Source organism: Terrapene carolina, unplaced genomic scaffold (genome assembly GCF_002925995.2).
Source record: "Terrapene carolina triunguis isolate 2854851 unplaced genomic scaffold, T_m_triunguis-2.0 Scaffold234, whole genome shotgun sequence".
Lineage (NCBI taxonomy): Eukaryota > Metazoa > Chordata > Testudines > Emydidae > Terrapene > Terrapene triunguis.
In genome coordinates, this window is record NW_020664585.1 from 9,174,658 (window position 1) to 9,201,748 (window position 27,091).

A 27,091-nucleotide genomic window follows, 5' to 3' on the forward strand; every position below is an offset into this window, starting at 1 on the left:
CGGTGGCGGGCCCTTCACTCCCTCTCCAGCGGCAGCTCAATCTTTTTATTAGCTGGAGCCAACCCGGGACCCCCAATTTAGGGCAAGGGGGGGGGGGGGGGGGGGGGGGGGAGGGGCTCAGAGTAGGAGCCCTCTGAAAAATAAGCCCTTAGCCTGGGTGTTTCAGAATACCCCTCTGTAAAATGGAGATATTGCCCCTCATAGGGAAGTTGAGAGGCTTAGAGGACACCTGTGAAGTTAACACACAAACAATGGACATGTAGGCTTTATTGCTCCTTTTGTATGAACAAAACCTCAGGTCTTTTAAGGAACAATAGATTTCACTATTTTCCTCACCCCATTTTTGAAATCCCAGGTCTGTGCTTTGCTGGCTGTTTTCATGAGACTGTTGATGAAAACGCACAGCGCATGCACAAGTGGAAATGAAGCTGTGAAGCCCATTGAGGAGGTCTGATGCAATGCATTGCAAGATCAGAGCCAAATACAAACCAAGCCCTGGGACTACAACATAGCACCTCCCTCCCCCCCGTCTCTGATACAAGGCACAACGTATCCTCACACCAAACAGGCAGCGGTACAGCAATTTATGCTTATTTCTGGCTCCCAGAAGACACTGAAAGAGTGCTAGAACGTAAAGGCGGCTTTTCGGCTCACCTTTTCAATGTTTAACGCTTTCATCTGTAGAATCAAGTCTTCCACAGGTCGCCTTGTAATTTCCGGAGGAGAAAATTTCTCAAAGTCACTGAAAACTGCAGATGAATAGAGCCTAATGAAAGAGAAATGTTGGTTAGAGACGGATATGATATCTGAACCCACAACATATACGTCACAGAGATGAAAACAAAAGCAAATAAAGTTTTTTTTGTTTTTAACATCGCTTTGGATGGAAAAAAAAAAAAGAATTTTTAAAGGTTTAATCTTCAGATTTTAAAGCATCTTAACCACCTTTACATCTAAAATACCACACAAGAGGAATCAAGCTTTGGTATTTTCCTTTCATTTGGCTGCCCAACAAACAGAGAATGGTTTTCAGACCCTGACCCCTCCTTTGCGAGAAGCCTACGGAGAGGGAACTGGCTAACCTGTAACAGTGCCCTGGCTCCGTGCGGCCAGCTCGTCCTGCCCGCTGGTTTGCAGATGCTTGAGACGTCCAGGTGACTTTGAAAGACGAAACCCCAGTAACTTTGTCATAGAAGCGTTTCTTGACTTTCCCGCAGTCAACCACGTATTTAATGCTGGGGATAGTGAGAGACGTCTCAGCCACGTTGGTTGCGACAACGCACAGTCTTGTTCCAAGAGGAGGAGGTCGGAACACCTGTAGCAAACACAGTTTGGCAGATGAACCGCATTGCCCGTAAAACAAGTTAGTGAAGTCAATTCAGATAAGCTAGAACAGGGGTGGCCGACCTGAGCCTGAGAAGGAGCCAGAATTTACCAATGTACATTGCCAAAGAGCCACAGTAATATGTCAGCAGCCCCCCATCCGCTCCCCCCTGGCTCCCAGCGCCTCCCACCCACTGGCAGCCCCGATCAGCACCTCCCCCTCCCTCCCGATCAGCTGTTTCGTGGCATGCAGGAGGCTCTGGGGGAAAGGGGGAGAAGCGAGGGCACGGCAGGCTCAGAGGAGGGGGCGGGAAGGGTTGGAGTGGGGACAGGGCCTGGGGCAGAGCCAGGGGTTGAGCAGTGAGTACCCCCCGGCACATTGGAAAGTTGGTGCCTGTAGCTCCAGCCCCGGAGTCGGTGCCTATACAAGGAGCCGCATATTAACTTCTGAAGAGCCGCATGTGGCTCCGGAGCCACAGGTTGGCCACCCCTGAGCTAGAAAGACAGAAGCGATCACAATGAGAGTGGCCTCACATCATGTGTCCTGGTGTGTGAATTAAGCACACAGGTCAGCAGAGGCCTGTTTTCTCCCCTACCTGAATCTCCCACTGGTCTGCCCACTGTAGGCTATTTCAAGATGCTAATTTTAGCACACAAACCAAGAGCCGTTGCACAGATTCTAAAGTCAGGTACTGAGAATAGTCACTTATTCCCGTGCAAATAATCCTTTACCTTGGCTTGCTTTTCTGGTGCTAGTAAAGAGTAGAGTGGGAGCACGTAGAGTGGAAGGGAAGAATTGGACTTCTCACCTGTAGAGAAACAAAATGGCATTCTTAAAAACATGGCAAGCAAACACTAGGCATTTCATTCCCAACAGTGTCCTGACAAACTAAACTTTTATACACATTTCAACCTGAAAAAAGTCAGATTTTGTAAATCACTTCTTTTAAAATTGCCATCAGAAACCCTGCAATGAGAAACCCACGCTTTATAAATAATGGTTTACACTACACATCCTAAAGTGCTAACACACCAGTTTAGAACCAAAGCAAAGAGGACAGGTGCCCAGTAACAGTTTCACATATTGGTAAGTGAGGTTTGTTTTACATATGTGGTTTTCATTTCAAAGTATCAAACCTTCCTCTAGTCCATCATCCCCCAAATCTAGGTCAATGTCAGAGCCCACAGCATCCTCATCATCATCCATTTCAGCTTCTCTGTCCTCATCGCCTTCGTCCACTGGCAAAACGGAGTAACTGTTCAGATCGATTTTGGGTAGTGGCTAGAAGCGAGAAAAAGGGGAACCATTAAAAGCCTTTCTAGATTTAATATTAGCAGTTGTGCAAAAGGTCATTAAAAGCTTTTAGAAGCTGGTAATAAATGCAACTCTAGGGTCTCAATCCTGAACTGATCTCAAGATGCATGGGGGATTAGGCCCTAAATGGTTTCATCCGTAACTGAGGGGAATCAGGAAAGACAAGCCGGTTAAATGTTTTTAAGGACGTGTTGTGTAGAAATGATGTTTTGTACATCAGGTTTCTCCTTTCCCCACAACCCTCCTTCAGGCAATTTTACCAATCAGAGAGCAATATTTTAATAATTTAATGATCTGTTGGCAATAAAGTTCACATCACTTATACGGTCAGCAGTCAAACACCAGCTTTCCTCACAAAGTAATCCTGAACCCACGAAGTCCAGAGTTCCTTCCATTAAAGTGCTAATTTATTAGTGCTTAATAGTGGAAATCCATCTCCCCTCCTTGTAGTGCCCAGGGGTGCATTCAAGCCCTCTCCCTCAACCAACCACTTAATGCAGCAGTTACAAATCTAGATCAAAGCAGGATGGAATTCTTTACTTAAGGGACAGCCACACAATTGCAAGTTGCTTATAAATCAGACCGAAGTATTTAAAAAAAAAAAAATCTGTTTGAAAACATTCTGTTTTCCTGAGCTATACACAAACGAAAGCCAAAACTGAACTTCCTTTTCAGGTCAACAGGGGTAACCTAGATTCCTGCTCTTTTGCAACAATTATCCACTCACACGAGTGCCAGTTCCATTCACGTTTAAAAGATATTACCATAGTTTTCTTCTGTTTGGATTTCTTAAATTTCCTGGTTTCTTCGACTGATTCTTCCTTCTCTTCATCTCCTATGAAGAAGCATGTGGGATTCTCAGAGTGCTGAAAGATGACTCTGCAGAGCAGAGCTTAACATTGCTCTAAAGAGCTTCTCATTCAAGATATCAAAGCAAAAAATAGCTAGTGACCAAGTGGTTGAGAGGGCCCCGGGCATTTTTGTTATGTTAACGAATCACAGTACATCAGTGGCAGATTGCTCTGAAGTGGTGCATTTTGAGGAGGACTCTGAAGCAGAGGATTAGCTTTCTGCAACAGGAGAGGATGTGAAAGTGATCTTCCATTTTAGGAAACTGCACCATTCCTTGCAAGCTCCTGTAATCAATGCAAGGCTGAAACAGTGGCGAAATGCAACAGACCCCAGGGGAGTTAAGGAGGGCAAATCACACACAACACAGAAAGATCTGTTTTCTCAAAGCTGAAGCTGAGTCATCAGGAGGTCTCTCAATAGGTCTTTTCCCAAGTTTATTTCTGGAACACTCGTTGCTTAAAACCTTAAAAGTAAACTCGCATCTCCATACGATGTAACAGTTAAAAGTTAGCAGTCCTTTAGTCCCTGGAGTTACCTTCAGTTTTATTTTTACGGAATGGAAAGGCTTTTCTTAGTCTTCTACAGAGCGAGTGTACTTCTGCTTGGCCTGTTAAGAACACCAAAATCCCTCCTGCAACAGAACAGGTCACCTTAAATCAGAAGACAGGTCGTTTCAAAAGGGAAAATCACAGAACTAGTGCTCACTCTTCAGAGAGGACAACGTCAAATATATCACAACTGTGGAACATAACGCATGACCCACTTCACAATTCCTTACTAACACATGTGAGAAATCATGCAGAATACCACAGCATATTTAAGTATAGGCTTATTCTCCAACATCCCTTGCAAGGAATGAAGTACAGGAGACAGTGCTGCTGGTTTTTATGGGTTTTGTTGTTTTTTTAATAAAAATTTTTTAGTCCCTGAAACCACTTAGACCCTTCTGGCAAACATTTTAAGTGTAAAGAATTTGAGATGCTGAAGAGTTCTCGGCAGCAGTCTTACCTGCGGGTAACATTCGGTGGATTTTACAGACTTTTCTAAAACATTCCCCATTGTAGTCATCTACTGGAGTCCTCTTATTAAAATGAACAGTCACAGGGAATTGCCTTGCATCTACCTAGAAAGGAATCCAACAGGAAACGAGCCTCATTTTACGATTACAGCAGAAGCGGGTTTCACGTACTGTGGTTCAGGGGGAATCAGAAAGCTCATTAAAAGCCTTGACAATGTGTCCTTTCACACAGTTAAACAGATATTTCACCACACTCCATAGAACTGGCTTATGCATTTGTTTTAAATAGCCCAGGTTCTCGTAAACCATTCTATTTCTTCTCTGTATTTCAGCTCATTTTTACTGTTTTGACCCTCTGAAAATGAGTGCAGCAAATCATCTTAAAAAAATAAAGAGAATAAGACTACATGGGAGATAACCCAGTCCAGCATTGCTTTGGTAAGTGTTCTAGCTGAAGCCCCAGTGTCTAGCATATTGTTAGTTTGAGACCCTGAAGACCGGAAGCTCACTACAACCAATTTGTTTGGCTTTTGCCCTAGGGTATAACAGTATTTTTCATACTACAAAGACCTTTCCAATGATACTTTACCTTCAATCAACCAGAATTGCCACTTTGAATGGAGACCTCTCTTTCCAGTATAACTTTCTAAACAATCAAGGGCTTAAGATTCTTTATATCTAGCTTGCTACCCGCAGAAAACTAGCTGCAACATTTAGTGCAACCAACAGAAAAATCGCAAACCTCTTGCACTCCTACTAAACACAAACGGCACTAAATTAACATTAAAGAGACTTCAAAGCAAGAATGAAGGTGCTAATCTGGCCTCACGGTGCCTTTCACCTTCTGTGCATTGGCAATATCAGCACAGCTCTGAGTACTACGTTAACTGCTTCAGCAGAGCCAACATTTTGTAGGTTACCAAAAATAGCAGGCATTTCTCCAGCCCTTACCACACAAATTGATGACAAGTCAGTAGCATCAGAGACTCAAGAGAGCGACTTAGAATCCAAAAGGCTTTTTAAAAATGATTGTCAACATTTGAGGGATTCCACTCTATGAAAAGTAGAACTCCACTTGGATCATTTTCTAAACTGTAACCGTCGGTGTTTTGAGACCACTTTCTTCAGTGGGAGCTGGAATTCTTAGCAAGAGAAACCGTAAAATACATAGTTCAAAACAAAATGGGGGGGGGGTGAGATAGCTCAATGGTTTGAGCATTGGCCTGCTAAACCCAGGGTTGTGAGTTCAACCCTTGAGGGGGCCACCGAGGGATCTGGGGCAAAATCAGTACTTGGTCCTGCTAGTGAAGGCAGGGGGCTGGACTCGATGACCTTTCAAGGTCCCTTCCAGTTCTAGGAGATAGGATATCTCCATTAATTTATTTATTTATTAAATTACAAGCAGGACAATTGCCTGCAGCGCCATTGCTGAAATGACTGCAATGCTGGCTGAGAAGATTGTAAATAACAGGCAGCAAAGGGAAAAATGCCTCTGTAAGCATCCAGATTTACAAAGGAAACCCGGGTCAGACCCCATTCATTACAGCCCTGGCAGCAGACCCCACTAGGATGAACGTTACCTGTATAGCAGGAGGAACAGCAGGAAAGAGTTTCTGGTTATCAGTGAAGTCTTCAACACGAAGGGTGGCAGACATAATGATGAGCTTCATAGGCTGCCCTTTCTGTGGAAATGCAAATATGCAGCGTTACACTGCAGTCTGGCCACTTGTAATCAGTTATGTAGCACGAGACACATGCATGTGCGCTGCTGTAACAGATATCAAATATAAGCCGCTGCCCCAAAGCCCTCACAGTCTTAAGGCACAAAGTGCAATATAAGGCCATAGGACAGTACAAAGAGAGGGCCAAATACTATGGTCCTTAGACAAAAATCCTATTGGCAGTCCTGACTCTGCCACAGACTCACCAAGAGGCCAGCCTTAAGCAAGGCACTGAACCTCCCGCTGCATGTCTGCACAGGTACAATGAAAACAAACACCTAGGAATTGTCATGCTAAATTAGCCAAGTTGTCCACTTACTCCAGCATCCCTGTCTCCAACAGTGGCCAGTACCAGATATTTCAAGGTACATAAGAACATAAGAATGGCCATACTGGGTCAGATCAAAGGTCCATCTAGCCTAGTATCCCGTCTTCTGACAGTGGCCAAAGCCAGCTGCCCCAGTGGGAATGAACAGAACAGGTAATCATCAAGTGATCCGTCCCGTCGCCCATTCCCAGCTTCTGGCAAACAGAAGCTAGGGACACCATACCTCCCCATCCTGGCTAATAGCCATTGATGGACCTATCCTCCATCAACTTATCTAGTTCTTTTTTGAACCTTGTAATAGTCTTGGCCTTCACAACATCCTCTGGCAAGGAGTTCCACAGGTTGACTGTGCATTGTGTGAAAAAATACTTCCTTTTGTTTTTTTAAACCTGCTGCCTATTAATTTCATTTGGTGACCCCTAGTTCTTGTGTTATGAGAAGGAGTAAATAACACTTCCTTATTTACTTTCTCCACACGAGTCATGATTTTATAGACCTGTCATATCCTCCCTTAGTCGTCTCTTTTCCAAGATGAAAAGTCCCAGTCTTATTAATCTCTCCTCATATGGCAGCCGTTCCATACCCCTAATCATTTTTGTTTCCCTTTTCTGAATCTTTTCCACTATATCTTTTTTGAGATGGGGTAACCACATCTGCACACAGTATTCATTATGTGGGCGTACCATGGATTTAGATAGAGGCAATATGATATTTTCTGTCTTATTATCTATCCCTTTCCTAATGATTCCCAACATTCTGTTCGCTTTTTTGACTGCCGCTGCACATTGAGTAGATTTTGTCAGAGAACTATCCACAATGACTCCAAGATCTCTTTCTTGAGCGGTAACAGCTAATTTAGACCCCATCATTTTATTTAACATGTATAATTGGGATTGTTTTCCAATGTGCATTACTTTGCATTTATCAGCATTGAATTTCATCTGACATTTTGTTGCCCAGTCACCCAGTTTTGTGAGATCCTTTTGTAGCCCTTCGCAGTCTGCTTGGGACTTAACTATCTTGAGTAATTTTGTATCATCTGCAAATTTTGCCACCTCACTGTTTACCCCTTTTTCCAGATCATTTATGAATATGCTGAATAGGACCGGTCCCAGTACAGACCCCTAGGGGACACCACTATTTACCTCTATTCATTCTGAAAACTGACTATTTATGCCTACCCTTTGTTTCCTATCTTTTAACCAGTAACCAATCCATGAGAGGACCTTCCCTCTTATCCCATGACAGCTTACTTTGCTTAAGAGCCTTTGGTGAGGGACCTTGTCAAAGGCTTTCTGAAAATCTAAGTACACTATATCCACTGGATTCCCCTTGTCCGCATGCTTGTTGACTGCCTCAAAGAATTCTAGTATATTAGTAAGGCATGATTTCCCTTTACAAAAACCATGGTGTAAGGTAGGTGTAAGATTCCCCTAGGGGAAGTCTTTTCCTAATTGTTCTCTTATACCTTGAAGGATGAGGGTTTTATATCCAAATGTAATGGTGAATGTCCTCACTTTCTGAATGTCCAATTTTAAATCCTCCTCAGTTCTTGGACTTGATGTCTTGTGGCAGCGAGTTATGCAGGTTAAATGGGTATTGTGTAATAATTTGTTTCCTTTTTATCAGTGTTTAAGTGTTTTACCTGTCAGTTTCATGGATCATCCCCCCCAGTTCTTGTGATATAAGAAAAGACAAAAGGGGCTCTTATCTACCTTTTCTTTGCTATTCTTTATTTAATTTAGCTTCCTCATATTCCTTTTTATTCATCTCGTCTCCAAGCAGGAGTCCTAATTTTTCCACTCTCTCCTTTCCATGCATTTAATCTTTTCTGTTACCCATTTTTGGCCCATATCTGCTCCCACTAAGAAGCGCAACCACCTCTGCTTTTCTTACCTTTCCACGAAGGGGCACGATGCGAGATAGGAGGCCAATCAGGATATCTGTGTACACACTTCTTTCATGGGCTTCATCAATAATGATCACTTTGTACTTCAAAAGCAAGAAGTCCTAGAAATAAAGAGGGAAGCTGAGTCATCTCATCACATCAAGTCAAACCTCAATCGGGTCTCTCTCTATGTTAAGGTTGGGTCAGTCATCTTAGTCATCACTTCGAATCTATCTAGGTTTATATGACCCTCCCATTACTGTCCTATCTGAGCACATCACAATCTTTCGTGTACTGAAATGGATGGTCTTAAAATTGGTTGTGCCTCATGGGGGTAGAGGAAGGGTTGGTGGTCCAAATGAGGGATCATTTGTCCTCCTAACACCTCTGTGAGGTAGGAAAGTGTTATTATCCCCATTTTACAGATGGGAAATGAAGGCACAGTCTTAGTCTAGCCATAGTTCACAGTCTAAGTGACTTGCCCAAGGTTACATAGGAAGCCAGAGGCAGAACAGGGGCTTGAACCCAGGTTTCCCAAGATATAGGCTGGTGTCCTAATCCCTGGACCATTCTCAGTGTGGAGAATGTGATGAAGAAATCCCAACACCTATTCCTATGAAGGTCAATACAGCAGCTGAAACAAGAATTGTACCTCCAACAAGCGTAAAAAGAATAATCATAGACACCTAGTCGCCAAAAATACAACTTAACTGCTGAAAGGGGTTTTGTTTTAAGAAGGAACGCTTGCGCTCATGGCAAGTCCTAGCAGGAATGCGTGGAATTTCTCTAGAGACATTAAATGCCTTCTGTTTTTTCATTGCTGAAGATAATTTACCTTCTGAATTTCTTTCAGTAACACACCATCCGTCATGAACTTAATTTTGGTTTCACCTGTAACGTTTCCTTCATAACGTATTTGATATGAAACTACCCTGTAGAGAAAATACATCAGTATTACACAAACAAAGCCACACACACACAAAAAAAAAGCATTATAGACCAAATGTAAAAAGCTGGGAAAGGAAGGAAAGTCAGAGTTCAGGTTAGAACGCTGTCTTCAGCCCAATTCAGCTATGACTTGGTACCACAGCATGAGGTGCATGGAAGATCACAGATTGCCTGAGTCTCCACTTCCCAGACTCCAGCACATGCAGAATTCTACTGTCCTATACAGGAACCTTTCCCTCTAAGAAAGCGGGATACAGAATAGCTTTATTTTCAACTAGCCCATTGTTATGGCACACCTGCTCTCCCCTACACACTACACAGCCACGTCTCCTTCCCCACCTCCTCAACAATCCACTGACTCTCCAATGGGAACTATGATGAGGGCTTGTTAACACCAAGACCACCATCGTTTTTTCTAGGGAGCAGCAGAGCTGAGTTCATTGAAAACTTCCTACAGTTCCTCTCAGGAAAGGCCAGCAGAACAGGCTGCAGTTAATCTGACCCCAAGATAACATCCCTCCAACCTCTCCCACACAACAGAAGATTTATACTAAGGGGGGGAGGGGTTCTGTCGTTTTTGACTGTCCTGGTTAGCCCCTGATCTTTTGGCCCTTACCTGTGTGAAAGATTCATTTCCTTAGCAACCCGATGGGACATAGACACTGCGGCTACACGCCGAGGCTCTGTGATTCCAATGATGCCATCAGAACTAGGACAGAGGAGAAAAGCTTTTTACAGACAAACCTAAGAAAAAGAGGACAAGAGGAATTTCTCCAGGTGGGTTTTGGGCTTGTCTTACCACACATGTAGGTTCTCCTTTATTGTTGGGAGGACCAGGTAATCCCTACCAAATGGGCTCCTTTGGGGAAGAAGCCTGGGCTGGAGAGGGAATATTGCAGAAGCGGAACGTTTATTGCAACTGAATGAGACTGAACTGCGGAAGCAGGCAGCATCTAAACTGCACTGCCTAAACCTGTAAAAGGGACGGTAGCACCGGACAAGCTGCAGATGGTTTTTCACTACGTAGAATGGTGTTTATTTTAATTTTGCAAGGAACACGTGGAGTGTCTTGGAGAGAGAAACCCACCAGCTTTCCCCCTTCGCTAACCTACCTTCACGGTTAGTGACAAGTACTACAGCCCTACTGTGAAAAATAAAAGTGATGTTTAAAACAAGGTAGCAGTTTAAAAAGCTCTAAAATAAATAATCTCGAGGGATTTTTGTGCAAACTAAGGACTGCCCACAGATTTTTCTCCTTCAAGTTCATTTCACCTCCATCTGAGGTAGGCACTATTGCTGCTCATAGAGGTAACAGCACTAACACAGGAGTCTTAAGCAGAGACAAAATTCCAAAACCAGAAAGGGATGGAACTTAACTAAAAAAAAAATATTCTCATCACTTTTCAGTATAAAAGAACAGAAGCCTACCTGGCATAGCCTGCTTCATACAGAAACTGAGGTACTTGAGTGGTTTTACCACTCCCAGTTTCTCCGCATATGATGACAACAGGATTCTCGTTAATAGCTTCCATGATAACTTGTTCTTCAGCGAGGATAGGAAGCTTTAGTCTCGCTTCCTATTGAAAACAAAATAGAAACTTTATTTTCAGTTTGTGTGTCTTGATCCCTCTTTCTGTTTGGCTTTTTAATGGGTCAAGTTGAGTTTAACAACATTTTCAAATGGAAACTCATCCCATAACTCACTATCCTATATCTGCTCAGTGATAAGTGGACTCTTTCAAATTTCTGCAGAATTAAATCTATCTGAAACTACATTTAGCATAATGGAGAATAAAACCCAGTTTAACAGTTAAGATTTTCAGTTCATTACACCAAAGGGTTTAAGATCTCAGATCATTAATAAGTTACATATTTAGAATTAGTGACAAATACATATGTTTTGAAACAAAACTGAAAGTCGTTCCCTTCTTTATTCACTTGACAAGCTCAAAGCCCAAAGTTGCGCAACAGCTGGTATCAGTAACACTTAAAGCAATACTGGGAATGCACTCTGCACTGTTTGCAGTGCTATCAATGTTACCGACTGATGCAGGTGAATCCCACAAGTCTCCACTTAAGTATTTGCCAAGAATTAGTCTGATGGAGAGTGTCATTCCAGATTCCTTGAAGAACGTTTATTGTGATGAATCACTAACAAAGACTGACCTGTATCTCAGGTGACCTGTCCACTGGGATGAAAACTGCAGGCTTGGAAGATGGCTTATGAAATGCTTTTTGAAGAGCTGGCGTGCTAGGAAGAGCCTGATCACTATTCAATGGCTTCTTAATGCATTCTTCCGCCTTTCCAAAGTTAAAGTTGTCAGTGGCTGTCTTTTCAATTGCTTCTTTATGCTCTTCCTCTTCATCCTCATCAGAGGATTCAGTCTTCTTTTCAGCCTCCAGTTCCATACCTAGTCTGCGCCTTTTTTTATTTGCACCACTGATGCTACTAATCTTCTCCGGACACATGGTGCCTGCTTCTTGTACTGTCCTAAAACGGAATATTTACACATTATGGGCATTTCCCCCCAATATAGCTAGCGTTTTCACACTTCAGATCCTCGCCCCCCAAAAAGGAAACCATCTCAAAGAACATGAGGCTGTAATAAGTCTCATTTTCTTTCTACCTCACCATAACTACCAAATTATTTTGACTTTAAATAATTTACAAATCTATCAAGTAATATTTATAGTAACTTAGGTGAAGAAGCCATTTAAAGCAAAAAAAGGAATCTATGTGCAACACAGAGACTGAGAAAGCAAGAATATGCCTGATTCGCAACAGCAGCAATAGATGGAAGTTTACCGTTTGGTCTGGTACATGCGTTCTCCAATACCCAACTTGGAAGTGGTATACAGAAGTTTCATTTCAGCCTCAGAAGCCTGGACCTCATTTAACTTACTTAGCAATTCAGCTCGCTACAGAAAAAAAATATAATCACTGTTAGAACTGCTGTACCAGCAAAAAAGATTCACTTCAAGTTCTATCTTACTCAGCTACCAAAATCAACTGGAGTTTAGCTTGAGTAAGGACTAGGGGACAGAGCCATACTCTATTTGCATGCTGGGGAAAACCATGATAAGTTAGAGACACACACCATGGAGGTGTTGCTAGTGACCCCATGAGTAAGGCTGGTCAAGGATCATCATCCTACTTATTTCTCTACATTTTAATTGATGGAATTTTGTCTCATTTTGGTACAATACGGGTATTGGAGCCTTTCATTTTGCTACTCATCTTGAAAAAGGTAACGTATGCCCAATACTTTTTATTTATAAATAACAATTTTCACCTTCAAAATACTTTGCAAATATTAGCCAATCCTCATAATAATACTTCTAAGAATCATCCCTATTTAACAGATGCTCAAAGTGGTTAAGTGACTTGCCCAAAGCAGGACTACCGACAGTCCCCGGGTAGCTGTATACTTTTACCAAAAAAGCAGCAGTTAAATAGTGAACGCTGTTCCCATTTAAACTGGCAGCAGGCTTCAGCGTCAACCTCCCACTGAAATGCATGCGGCAGTCTACACAGTTCTTGACACTGCACTGGGTTACTAGACACACCTCTGCTCCCCCAAGCTGGTGATAGACAGATGCTATAAAATGATTCTAAGGATAAAATCCTTGCTCATATTCCCAGGGAAGCCACTCTGGAATCCTGTTGACAACAGCCCTGTTTAAACAGTTTTCTTTAGCACTGCCTCAACCACAGCTGGGCAGAGCCTTATGACCGAGATGCAACCTACCTGATTTTTCTTCTCTTTCTGCTCTAAAACTTTCTGCAAGATTTTCCTCTGTTTTTTGCTCAGGGGCTTCTTCTCTCGTTGTGTGTCACAAGCTACTTTTTTCGTCTTTGTCTTTTTAGCTGGCAGGACCAGGGCATTACTTTCATCCACTCCTTTCAGCTTTGCCTCATCTGAAAGTGTCGGTTTTGGTCAGTCACAGGCCCTGGATAGCTTATTTTTAACAGGCTTATTGCAAAGCTCGCTGCTTTTAAATAAAATGGCAATAGCAACAATTATATTATTGACAAAGCCAATAGGATGGTTGTGTAGGGAAACAATGCTCCTCTCATTACGGTTGCTTTCATGATCAAATCCGTCTTTTCTTGTTTTTGAGTAATACCACTGCGAAAAAGGCTAAGTTTTCATAATCAAAACATTGTACCAAATAATCCTCCCTTGGGAAGTGAGCACTACCCTATTTTCATAATGAAGGAAGGGGTACACACAAGCTAGGTGACTTGTCCAAGCCCACACACCAAGTTAGCAGCACTCAAAAGCTCCACCACGTGGGTCTAAAACCGGCCTTGACTTTGGTCTGAACTTATTGTCACCTCTTGTTGCTGCTAAAAGGTAAGTAACCCTGGATTTATCGATCGGCTTGTATCTGAGATTAGGGCAGGTACAGCACAAGCAAATGCAGTGCAAGTTTCCCCACACTGTCAATGACAATGTACCTCAAAACTATGACAGCTGAGGGGCAATTCAACCTCCCAACCAGTTCATTTTCTTCCAAAAAAAAAAAAAAAAAAAGAGACATTAGGGCTCAGCAGGAGTGACTTGGTGTGCAAAGGGGTCACCCATTCAGGAAGGAGAGTGAGCGTACAAGGAAGTGTGAGCGTGCAAGGGGCACCCACTCAGGAAGGGGTGAGTGTGCAAAGGAGTTACCCATTCGGGAGGGGGGGGAGTGTGCAGTGGAGGCGCCCATTCCGGCCCCTCTCCCCCCGGGGCGGTCATAGGGCGCCGGACTCACCTCCCAGCTCCAGCTGCACAGGCTCTGGGGCGGGCGGCTGCAGCCCCCAGGAACTCCCCGGCAGCCGCGCCTTCCAGTTGTGCCTCTTGCGAGCTTTGCCCATGGCGGGGGCGGGCGGGCAGCGCCAGGAGCAGGGACCCGGCCCGAGACGGGGAAGGGGCCGCCGGTCGGGCTGGCACCCACGTGCGGGCACCAGAAACAAACACTTCCGGGGTCGCAGCCCCAGATCGCGCGAGAGCTGCAGGGTCAGGTGGTCGGGGGCGGGGCGAGAGAAAGGCGGGAGAAATGATGCGGGGGGCGGGGCGTGGATGGAGTGACACAGAGCAGGGGAGGGAAGGAGACAGAGGGAGTGGAGGGATGGAGGGAGAGAGGAGGGCAGTGGGCGAAGGGGCAGAGGAAAGGCTGCAATGCAGAGCCTGGCTTTCCTCTCCTTTGTGTGTGCAGAGCAGATCAGTTGCACCTTTCTATTGCCCATAAACTCAGCAAACCAGCACTGGCTGTTTCACCTCTCAGATAAAATACAGCTGCAAGGAAATACCCTCTGTGTGTGTTTATTGCCAATAGCAACATGAGATTAGAATGCATGCAATGCAACTAACTGGCGCCCTCAGGTTCCTCACAAATGGCCAGCTCAGTATAGCATTTTGGAATCATAAATATGCATGTGAGTAGCCCCATGGGTTGCAGTGGAACTTAAGCAAAGTTTATCCATCTTGGAAGGATGAAGGGCGGAGTTGACTGTGCTAGTAGATGAAAGAATTGCTACTCAAAGTCATTCAAAGTAGCTGTTTCTTCAAGATGTGTTGTCCTGTCCACATAGATTCCACTTAGTGTGCACACCATGCACATGAGATTTGATTCCATTGGGGCTTTCATCAATAGAAGTTGGTCTAATTAAAGATATTACCTCACCCACCTTGTCTCTCTAATATCCTGGGACCAATGGCTACACAACCACACTGCAAACTACAAATCATATGTATACAATAACACTGAACTGCAATCATTTCTAGCATGGAAGCAAACTGGCATAATACCCCTCCATGCTAGGCACTGTACAAACACAAGGCATCCCTTACCTGGATGATCTAAGTGTAAAACAAGGGACCACAGATGGATACAAATGGAGACAGCAAGAAACCAGTGGGATGAAACTGTTAATGCTGAAAAGTAAGCAAACGTCTTACTTCTCACATGTACCTATGCCTCATTGCCAACCCCAAGTGTTCAAAAATCACAAGTCGGGCACCTCCAAAAATAATGAGATTTTATTTAAAAAAAATTGGGGTTCTTTTTATTTGGTTTCTGTTTTTTTAAGCTTTATGGTGCACTGTCATTTTCAAGCTTTTCTCCACAACCATGAGGACTAGAAATTTACTGTTTTTGTTTAGAAGGTGATATTCTCACCTAATCACATGCTTCCAGGAGCTTGGTGTAATGCTGGCAGGCCAGATGCCAGCTCTTACCCAGGCATTAGCTAAGAACTGACAACCTCATAGCTGGGGACCAGACCAGGTCACGTGTATGTTAGTTTTGCTCAAAATAGGTATTAGTCTTATAAGAATGTATTTAGTGTTTAGACTCTATTGAATGCTTGTAAATTGCTGCATGCATTAATCTCACTTGTAATGTTGGTATTCCATGATATAAGAAAATATGTAAGTTTTGCTTCATAACTGAAAATATTTGCTCTGAACTTATGAATTCATGAACAGGAATCATTCCCCCCTGCAGGAGGCGGGAACAGGGGATGTTCTTGGGCATCATTGCCCGGTGCCCAGGACAGATGGAGGGACTCTGGCTCTCCACAGGGACCTGGGCTCCCCTGGGCAGCTCTTACCATGGCCTAGCTCCGGCTTGCGGCCTGGCCAGGGGGTGGGGTGTTGTGGGGAAGAGGATGAGCAGGGAGTGGGGCCTCAGGGGAAGAAGAGGGCAGGAGGTGGGGCTCCTACATGTGTATATGTTTGCTTACTTTAATCTCTAAATAACATTTATTTTTCCTAGTTAATAAATAAACCTTTAGATAGTTTATTACAGGATTGGCTACAGGTGGTGTCTTTGGTGTAAGATCTAGGGTACCAAATGATCTGGGGGTAAGTGACTGGCCTCTTGAGACTGGGAGCAAATTACATATTATGTGTTTTGTGTAAGTGACCATTTATCACTCAGTCCAGTTTGTCTGGGTGGCAAGATAGACTGGAGAGTCTAAGGGGACTGTCTTTGACTCCATGGTTAAGTGTTATAGTGACCCAGGAGTTCACATTTGTTACTGGCTTGGTAAAATCTAATTATAAAACACCCCACCAGTCTGGGGTCTCTGCCCTGTTTTGACAGTCTGCCCTGACGTAGACACTGGCACTCACAGTCATGAGCCAGACAGCATGGGGGCGAGTGTTAATAAAACCATCAAATATTGAGAGAGATTAAGATCAAGAGATTTAGCAACACTGCAGTGCTCCTCAGGAGCAGGGTGGTACAGCTTTCCCTGTCCCCCAGACTGGGACAAGTTTCTCCAAGGACACAACTGCAGAAAGCCCTACCCTGCACTGCTCTATCACCTTTGGTCTCCCCTCCAAGGACCACGCTCATAGGAGCCTGCTTAGCTCCCCTCGCGCCAGGTAATTTCACCCCTCCTCTAACGTCCAGAGAAGAAGGCGGGGCTGGAGGGATGGGTCGGGCGGGGAAAAGGGGTTTTGAAATTCCCGCGTGCAGGTGGCCGTTGGCCGCGCGTTGTCTCCGCCGCGCGCCCCGGCTGTGGGAGGTCCTAGCTTGGGATGCGGGGGCCGCACTCGGGCTGCGATAGGCCCTGGCCCCCGTGGACAGGCCGCCGCCTCCTCCCACCAGCGTCAGGCAGAGCGAGACCGTTGGTGCGGCGGTTCAGCGGGGACAAGCCCGGCCGCCCGCCCAGCCAAACCGCCAGCAGGGAGTCGGCGCGCCCGCGCCGGACAGATGTCACCCCTGATGATCTCCCTACCCCAGCCAACCAACGCAGAAGTTGTCTCGTGGTGGCCTGAGAGCCCCCCCGTGCACACAGCTGTAAGCTGTTACAAGACCTCCAGTAAATGCAGGATCTCAACCAGAGACCTGTCAGGTCCTACACAGGGCTGTGGGCTGAGCGGCCTGGGCTCTGTCTACACCCACCTCAGACATCCCCATGCAGGCAGCAGGCTGACAGACGCAAACAAAGTGCACCTGAAGGACACGGCCCCACCATTTGTACTGCTGCACTGACAAATCAGCAGGCACCTGCTGCCATGGAATAGTGCTAGAAAGGAACAGGGTTGGGGAGGAAGCATTGCTGCTGTAAAATCTGTGGGGGCAATGATCCACCCTCTTTAGTCTTTTGTGACTTTTCCACAGACGAGGTGGGCAATGGTCATAGATCACTATCAACAGAACTACGTGCAACTATCAAGGGACTTGTATAGCATAGGTAAAAATAAAGACGCGCCTGCTTCTCTTAAAGGGCTTTAAGCTGCAGGGTTATCATCACAAACGATGTATGATGCAACTTTTCTCTAATTTAGACAGTCAGGTGCCATCATACCTCTTTCTCAAATAGTACAAGAGTGGAGTTCCAGAAAATTACTTTCCTCCAAACAGATGCTTTGCAACAGAACAGTCTTAAGAGCAGTACAGGTCTCAGTGCAAAGTTTCAGTAAACATTTATTTTGTTTAAGCTTAGTCACAATACCATAATTCACTTGTGAAATCGGTCTACAAATAGTTAACTACATAATACATTGATCTGGTGGTCAGAGAATAAATAAAGCCATGTATAGCTCTGTAAAAATAAGTTTGATATTCATAACTACTTAAAATATCAGCAAAATCCAATATTTCCTTAAGGGTCATATGTCAAAAGTATACATACACAATTTTCTTCAGAACAAATAATTCTACATAACAATTCGCACAAATTTAAACATGATCTAAACTTTAAACTTCATGTACAAAACAGGATGTGAAATTAAACGACTGACATCAGTGCTGAAAACTAGTGCTACAATAGCAAATATAATTCCTGGTTAAAAAGAAGAAAGATCAATTTTTAATGTGCTAATTGTAGTCACAGTTCAATGGAATTATCCAAAAATTTAAAATACATGCAGATACAATAAAATTTTTATTCTCAAAAAACAGACAAGTAGAACTTACAGTCAATAACATCATTAGCTGCCAAAAACGGATTATTAGTATGTGAGGCAAATCACATTAAAAAACTTTACACCATCAAAAAGCTAAGGTTGGTACTGAGTCTATTTTCCACATTAACTATGCAACGAGTCTTTAAAAGCAAATCACAATTTGAAGAACACACTATTAAGTACAGTACTGAGCTACACCAGATTTTGTACATTGTACTCTGACATTCAATACCACTTTTGAAAACATTACATTCTGAATACAAAACAGTTAACTACAGGTAAGGTGTGTACTTTAAGATAAATTGCTACAAAGGTAAAGCTTTGCAGAATGTTGATGTATTGAAATACATACAGTAGTTTCAAATATTAGACCCTAAAGTATGACATAAATACTTAAGATCTTTATGGAATTTCTGTTAAAGCCAGACAGCTTGAGGTCCATCATAAACTATCATGTCAATCAATAAAGTAAGGTGACATTCTTCTAAGTAGCTGCTGAAGACAGGACAATAAAAAGGAGCAGTTTAATATTACTAGCCTCTAGAACTGATGACAGGATTTGTTAAACTATGCTAAAGATTGCAAAGATACTACTGCCCATCTCAGAATGAGCCGTTTAGTAATTAGAGCAAAGTACTGGGAGTCATGAGATCTGGTTTTATTCCTATCTCTGCCACTGACTTGCTGTGTGGTCGTGGGCAAGTCACTCAAACTCCGTGCCTCAGTTTACTCCTCTGTAAAATGGAATGATTACATATCTTTGTAAAGTGCCCTGAGGCCCTCATAAAAGGCAGTATAACACAGTCACTGCCTATGGAATGAATTATGAAGAATGGAGTAGAAGAGCCTAGTAGGTGAACAGTATAATTTTGTATGGAAAAATATTTGTAAAATATATTTACAAAAGTAACTTGAGAACTGAAATACACATCAGATTAGCCTTCCAAAAACATTTTAACTACTGTGCACATTAAATTCAGAGCATTTTCAAGTACAATCATTTAATTTTTGTTTGTGCTCTTTCAAAATAACTACTTTTGAAGTTAGCAGACTATACACTGAGATAATTGAATATTGGGAAACAATACTGATGAAAATAGCCAATTTTAAATCAACTGCCCAAGCATATTTGTCTTGTCTATTTATAACATCTTAAATTTTCTACTGGGTTTAAAATGAAACATTTCACTCTGCATGGGATGTAAGTAAATACAAAAATATATTTTCCTGCATACAGCAGGGTGGGCAAGTTTGGGAGAAGAGTGTTGACACAAAAGTGCTGGTTTTACCAAAAACTAAAAAAGTGACATAAAAAAAGACATGGGAATAATATGAATATAATCCAAAAGTAAATTTTATGGTAACATTTTAATGTAATTATGTAATATGCAACTCTTGTTATTCTTATATTTTTTTATCTTCAATACTAAATATAGATTACCTAAAATATAAACATTTTATGTAAAATATAAATCATTCATAGAAAAGAAAACAGGCATGAATGTACAGACTTCAGGTGACAGTTACACATCCCTGTATTTCTTTATTTAGGATACAGTTATGCAAAACTGACTCATGTCACCTTCTCCCCCGGTTGTCCCATTGAAGACAGTGCAACTATATACTCTAGTAAGGTTTGTTTGCAGGCTTCAGTCCTTAGGCCCAAAATTCACAAAGCACTTTGCTAAATTGGGGCTTTAATACCTAATTTAAGAGTCTACTTTGTACCCTGATCCTACAAGCACTACTGAGGGTAGTGATTTTTACTGTGAATAGTCCCATTGATATCAATAGCACTACATCTATTAGAGTTCACAGGGTTGAGCCTGTAGGACCCTAACCTAGTTTTTAAAGTATAAGAATGAAGAAAAAAGTTTAAATACAACATTATTATATGGAAGCCTGCACATAATCATACAATTTATTTATTGTTTTATAGGCAAGGGTTGGTTTGTTTTTTGGGGGTTTTTTTTGGTTAAATCAGATACTTCGCAATTTTCAACAAAAACTTCGTAAGGATTCACGGTTTTTGCATTTGCATATGTGGCCACTCAGATGGCATGACGGATTAAAATGGCTCACACTACATACTGTCAATTGCACATTATACCAACTAACTAAGTTTAAGTGATCACTGACAAGTTGGTGCCAAAGGTCAAAAAACCCTACATTTTAAAATGCCCATAAATATGGATTTAAAAATAAATCATAGTAATACATGTTCAATATGACAGACCAAAAGAGAGATTAGGCAAGTAACAAGCATTTTTTAAAATAGTCTTGTATGCTTCAGCATTAAAAATTAAAAGGAAATTTACAATGAAAATTCAATGAAATGTTACAATCCTGGTTAAATCCCAAATCAGCAAGTTGAAGACAGAATGCCAAATTCTTCTTAGATGGTTATATGCAATTCCTCTGAAGAAAACAGGGACACATGAAATAGCAGTTTTTGGTTCAGCACCAGCTTTTATTTTAACACAGCTTTTTAAAAATATTAGAAACAGGTTCTTCTGTAATGATGGTGCATTTTACCTATTTAGGTATTTATACTGTGCTCATTGCTATGGTATAAATGCTTTCCCACCAGACATCCCCGTAACACCCTTGAAAGCACTGCATTACAAAAGTTAAATGATTTCTCAGACTTTCTTCCCTGAGGTTACCTTTGTCTCAACACACTTCAAGAAATCTTACAAAGTCAGTGTCATAATGATCTAGCTTGTTAGCATGATGAGGATACAAATACATACACCCACCAAAATTAAGTTGCTTCAGAGCTCTCTAACATCACTTTGAAATAATCCCCTATTTTATACACACTCCATAATGTGATTGACCTCCCCAAAGATCCACTGGGGACACGGACTTCAAGCAAAAAGCACCCATAAGACTTAAAATTTTAGAAAAAAATCCAGATCTTCCTCAAGATAGATTTATTGCTGCTCATTGGTCCTGAGAAAGCTTTAAGCAACAATACATTTGGAAGTATTTTATCTGCTGCATTTTTTGTTCTGAGGAAGCATGTGGGTCCTGAGATTTAAAAAAAAAAAAAAAAAATCATATTTCTTCCTATGCACTCCTATGTGGAAAATGCTTTACTGTGAAGATCAAATATAAACTACTCTGCCACTGAAAATTTGCCAGCACATTACATTTCTTATCCTCATAGCAATTTTTGTTTTATTAAACTGCACTTTAAAAAAAACAAAAAAAACCCCACCACTGACGGCAAAGTCCATAATATGAAAAACTAAGAAAGAAAAGCTCATACCTGTAGAGTGTTATGGGTTCTTCATTTTGGACTGGCTTTAAAGGGCTTCTGATTTATGAAGTAACTCCCTTCTTGCCATTAAAAGCTATGGTATGATATTTTTTGGCCTGAATGTGAGAACATTTTTCATACTATATGAAAAGGCAACTTCAGGCAATGAAATAAGTCAACAGTAAATTAGAATGCTCACAACTTTGTAAAAAAAAAAAATTAAAACGTGGACCCACAATCACTACTTCTCAAGAAAAACATTTGGTAGCTTGAGTAAGATTTTTTTTAATGTCAAATTTGCATAATGCTCAGCTCAGCTTCAATATTTTAAATAGATTACTCAATTTGCTTTTATAAAAATTCTACAAAAAAGATGTTTTTAAATGCTTGTAAAAGTAAGCGTTTTCACTGATAAAATTCTAGTCATGGATAAAATTCTCTGAATATACAGCTAACATCTCTTATCTTATTTTACAAGTATAATGTTTCTGAGTGTATAGTCTAGATAAATTACTCTTATTCTTCTTAACACATGATCTAAAGTTTTAACATTGCACATTTTTATCATGTGATGTTTTGTTGCTTAGTAACTTTCAATGAGATATAGTGCTTAGTAACCTTCTAGTGAGCTGGTGTAAAGTGATCTATAGGTTTTATTTCATTGGTCATTGGCTCTGTCCATGTTTTCCATTATCCTAGTAAGACGTATGTTCAGAAGTCTAATTTGACTGTCAATATGGTCAATCTTCTCCTCAAGGCTGCTGCTGCTGTTTCTCCTCCAGTAAAATCCAACGGGCCCAGTCATGAAGTAGACTGCTACAACAAAGCACAGAGGCAAGACTGCATGCTCTGGTTCTCCTTCATACTTCTGGAGGATGTATACACATGAGAGGGCAAACAGAGCAACTCTTACAATCCAGAAGAAGCGACCAAACAGCATATGTAAGACACAGAAGAAGAATCCAAGGAAGACAGACAAAAACCAATAGGCAAGTAAAACAGCACCAATCAGCAGAAGAACACGGGTAGGGTTGTTGGCAACTGCTGCAGGGCTGAAATAATGAGTCAGGTTGGAAGCTGAAAAATAAAAACAAATTTATGAGAAATTAAAAGATAGTTTAATTACATCAGGCAAAGGTAAGTGTAAACTGTGAGCATAACTAGTGAAGGGCCATATATCTGCAGAAGTTTCAAGGCTGCGGTTTCTAAAAAAAAAGGGGGGGGGGGAATGACCAGAGTACTGGATAATTATAAATATATATGTACCCTTGTGTGCCCCTTTCATATAGCAGCAATCACTACATTATTTCTATGGTTGTGACTGAGTGAATTCACTTCAGTTAAAGAGAGGGCCACACTAGTCCAGGACATAAGTTTAGAACGAAGATCAAGGGTAAATATGGCCTTCATGTAGTAACAACGTTTAGATATTATTTGTTAAGCTGCATTCAGCATCACACAACAGAACAGTACATCCACCTTTAGGATCACGACTATTTCTACCCTTTGTTTCTTTTCATTCTCCCTCTGCCCCCATCTTCCTTTGTTTCCATGCCCTTTCCCTGTGTGTCATTCCTTTTCCCCCTCTGCATTTCTTTCCCTGCAGCAACTCTCAGTTTACCCTTTGGACTTCTTCCTCATCCCATTCCATCTGATAAAATGATCAGCAATAAAATAATGACAACATGTAAAAAATTAATGACAGGAACTCCATATGCATGCAAGACTGCTTAAACTTATTCAGCTTCGTGGAGTCTAGATCCCAGAACCATTAGAAAAATAATTTAGTTAGAAAAACATTATTTTAATTTTTAAAGTGTCAATTTTTTACTCTATGGATTACAAGCACAGTCATCGTCATCAGAGAGCCACATATCCCAAACTTTTCCTTCAAAATTCACACAACACCGGAGCAAGGTGCTATTTCCTAGGCAAGGTTTATAAGCACAAATGAGTGTGTCACCATATTAGAGCACATGGGCAAGCCACAGCAATATGCCCTGGTTTCGGAAAAGCTAGGCATTCAGTCAAACCAAAAAAAGATAGTAGTAGTAGAATGTTCTCTCCACGTCTAACCTAACTATTGCAAAGCACATTATAGAAAAGTGCTCCATTAACTTCAACATGGTTTCCATCATTAAGTGACAAACTTAGTAGATAAAAATCCTCTTAATATGTCCCTGTTCCAGCCCCAATGTCCGATTTACAGCACCCCCAGGACCATGGGTCTTCTTTTCTCTCTTACAGAGAGGAAAGGAGTCACATTTACAGACTGCTCTATATGACCATACTTAGCATTAAGAATGTTACAAATATCACAAATGGCAGTAAGAAAAGGCAGAAATGAACAGCAGGGAAAACAAGAGAAAACTTAGGTACAGGCAAGGAAACAGACAAAATGAAGGACGGAAAAAAAACGTGAAAATACCGGGAAAAATTATGCAGACCTTTTCATTCTTTTCTAAGGAAAACTTTACAATAACTGTCCTCGCTCCAGAGAAATATTTTCAAGGCATCCTCATCATGCTAACACAGTAAAATGATTAAGCTACACAAACCCTTTAAAAGTTTTATTTCCCAGACCCCTGCCCAGAGAATCTAGCAGTGTTGAGTCCTGACTGCAGTGCAAAGTTTTTCTCATATTGCTTTACCAATATACTTCACCCACTTCTGGAGTGTTAGAGCAGAGTTGGGATAGATGGAACTTGAGGGATTAAATTGTAAGAAAAGGAGAAACAAACTAGAGGTGGGAAATAGTCCCTATCAACGCATTAGAAGGGGTAGCTACCTAAACCAGCCTTCACAGTTGCATACTCTAGGTGCTCTAGAAACTGTCCTCTCCATTCTCTTTAGTGGATGACACCCAGTCACAAGTCTCAAAACACCCAGTGAAGAACAAAGATTAACCACTAACCCGTCCAGATTTAGAAAGATATGCAAGACATCTCTTTGCCCAGATTTTCAACTCCGTGAATTATCAGATCTTGGATTTTAGCTCACTGGTCAGATCTCTTTCCATTCTCTGCTTCAAAGCTACACAATGCAGAGTAGCAGGATTGTTTTACTTCTTTTGTTTGGAAGTATTAATGACAAAATGTAAACCCTGAAAGTGCTCCCAGAAACTGTGGTGATGAATGATTTAGAAATGCATGTAATAAACAGGTATAAAAAATAATACAAATGCAAAGGTAATACATACCTTATTAATATTCTCCATCCTTCCCATACCTGTAAAAACATCCATAAGGATTATCTGCATAATTTTGGGTTTAACAGACATCACACTTACCATCAATTCCAAGAACATCCAGCACATCAGTCCATATTCTCCAGAAGGTGTCTACTAATACATCCACACCGTAAACAAATCTTTCTGTCAGCCTAGAGAAAAACTGTAAAATAAAATGCTACTGTAAAGAATGGCCATTGGAAATCAACCTTGAGGGGTTTATGCAGTTTATTCAATTTTCAGTACATCTAAAAATATATATACATCACTGATTGATCAATCAAGGTACATATATATTTCCCTTTACCATAGTATCTGAGTGCCTCCAAGTATTTAAAAATAAATGTAGCAAATCTTTCTTCCCTTCCAGATCACAGGAAAAATTGAATTAACATAGTTTTTGTTTGCCTGCTTGTTCATGTGTGTGTTATTTGCAACAGGTTCATAACTGGTGTGTGAAAACCAAAAACTCTTTCAATGTAATTCTCAGATATTTACTGAAAACCTGACAGGTAAATAAACAATGTGTTGGAGATCTACACAAAACTTTAATGACAGTGCAAATTATACTCATTCAATTCAGTAAATTAACATACCTTCATGTTACTATGATACAGAGGGAGTTAAGATTGAGAATTGTGAAGTTAGAAGACTGAATGAGAAAATGAATACACCTGAAGGCTGATTTGGTTTCCTTTGGGAACAGCCTAATCTAAATTTGTTTTGAAGATTACAATACTGTTAGTCTTATTTCAGTTCTTGTGTGTATCCCTGAAGAATTTGACCTGAATCCCTGAGAAGGGTCAGACAACACTGTGGAAAAAACACCTGCATTCTCTCAATGCTACTGCCTTCACTGCTATAGAAGCTACTCCAAAGGTTTTCAGGTCCAAATTTTGCCATTGTAGTGGCAGACTTCTGAAGACTGTCAGTATAAACTTCCTTAACAAAAAGTTATCAAGATTATAGATGAAAACGATGGATATTTGGCTCAGCTTGCTTCCTCTAATCTAGCACCTGCATCTTCCATGCTGCTCCCTAACGTACTGCCAGCTATTGTGCAAGAACCTTCTCCTGGCCTCCTAGTGACATTCAGCTCAGCCTTCCTCTCTCTCCATTTCAACAATCTTATCTGAACACATTTTCTTCTTTCCTTGCTCAGGTGTCTTGATTCTTTCCCTCTGATACTTTACTGTATTGAATACAAACAATTATGTAACTATATTTCAAAAAGAAATATATGCTCTGTATAAATTGTTTACTATTGCTTCTAGTTTACTCTCCCAGCACTAGTTCAATAATTCATCCACACTTCGATTTGTAATAACAAGGAGGAGACTAAGGATTTCTCATTCAATTTTTGCTTGGGATGCTAAGGCGTTCTCAAACCCGGTTTTTCTTTGCTTTAGACCACTAGAGGTCAGAGGGCCCTGGGTCCACAATATGAAAGTCATTGCCCACTGCTTCTAAGCCGCATGAACCTGCGCTACTATCTGGTGGATTAGAGATGCAGAGCAGCCACCCACAGCTCGCTGCTGCGTTGAGTTGCTCACAGTGCTCTTCCCGTCCAGCCCATGGTCCCTGTCAAGGCTCTTGTCTGCTGGCTAATCCTTACAACGGGGTCTCATTTAAGTTTTCGGGGAGCAGAATGTCTGCGCGGAGGGGAGCTGTTTATTAGCTCATAAACCCCATGAAAACGTGCACGCACCAAGCCTCCCCCCTTCCAGCCTCCTCACACGCAACCGAGACCCTTCGGGGCGAGGAGGCAACCAAGGCAGGCGGCCTCCGTGGTGCTTTCAACGATTCCTACTTCCACCCCCCTCCACCCCGAGCGCGGCTCCCAGGCAGCCTTAGTCCCCCAGGGCCGGCGCGGGGCTTGCTCGGGGCCTGCGACGGGAAGGAGAGGAGGGAGCCTGCGGGGAGCGCCCGAAGCCGGGGACGGGAAGGGCGGCTGCGCGGGATGGCGGCGGGGGATCGCCCGCAGGGCCCGCGCGTTCTCCGCACCCCGCTCCAGGGGCTCCCATGGGAGGGCCGGGGGGTGTCTCACCTTCTGCAGGGCCCGCACGTTCTCCTCGCCGAACAGGCTGCTCACCCCCTGGTAGATGCCGCTGGCCGCCCGGCGGAGGCTGTTCTGCTTGTCGGCGCCGCGGCTCCGGGCCGCCCAGGCTCCAGGTCCCACCACCTCGCCCAGCAGCAGCAGGAGAAGCAGCGCCAGGCCGGGCACGAGCCGCCCCCTGCCTCGCGCCGCCATGTCGCACAGCCCGGCCAAGACCACCTAGCGCCGCACGCTGCCGCCTG

General features: G+C 42.3%; 2 protein-coding genes across 3 annotated transcripts in view; both read right to left on the reverse strand.

Moving 5' to 3' along the window:
* DHX37 (DEAH-box helicase 37) overlaps positions 1–14,331 on the reverse strand; it is a 26,204-nt gene extending 11,873 nt beyond the window's left edge. For both annotated transcript variants that reach the window (XM_026656914.2, XM_026656913.2), the window contains exons 1-16: positions 14,152–14,331; positions 13,143–13,312; positions 12,200–12,312; positions 11,560–11,884; positions 10,822–10,970; positions 10,010–10,102; positions 9,281–9,377; positions 8,454–8,567; positions 6,089–6,190; positions 4,499–4,613; positions 4,026–4,121; positions 3,403–3,473; positions 2,461–2,605; positions 2,056–2,132; positions 1,083–1,315; positions 655–766 (exon numbers count right to left, since the gene is read on the reverse strand). In XM_026656914.2, coding sequence (XP_026512699.1) covers positions 655–766; positions 1,083–1,315; positions 2,056–2,132; positions 2,461–2,605; positions 3,403–3,473; positions 4,026–4,121; positions 4,499–4,613; positions 6,089–6,190; positions 8,454–8,567; positions 9,281–9,377; positions 10,010–10,102; positions 10,822–10,970; positions 11,560–11,884; positions 12,200–12,312; positions 13,143–13,312; positions 14,152–14,254 — 2,115 coding nt within the window. In that variant the 5' untranslated portion in view covers positions 14,255–14,331. The remainder of the gene's footprint in view (positions 1–654; positions 767–1,082; positions 1,316–2,055; positions 2,133–2,460; positions 2,606–3,402; positions 3,474–4,025; positions 4,122–4,498; positions 4,614–6,088; positions 6,191–8,453; positions 8,568–9,280; positions 9,378–10,009; positions 10,103–10,821; positions 10,971–11,559; positions 11,885–12,199; positions 12,313–13,142; positions 13,313–14,151) is intronic.
* Positions 14,332–17,800: 3,469 nt separating this feature from the next.
* Positions 17,801–27,091, reverse strand: BRI3BP (BRI3 binding protein). Its single transcript, XM_024196811.2, has 3 exons — positions 26,841–27,091; positions 24,854–24,956; positions 17,801–22,641 (listed from the first exon to the last, which is right to left on the reverse strand). Exons 1-3 carry the CDS (start codon positions 27,042–27,044, stop codon positions 22,223–22,225), a joined length of 726 nt encoding a protein of 241 aa, XP_024052579.1. The 5' UTR covers positions 27,045–27,091; the 3' UTR covers positions 17,801–22,222.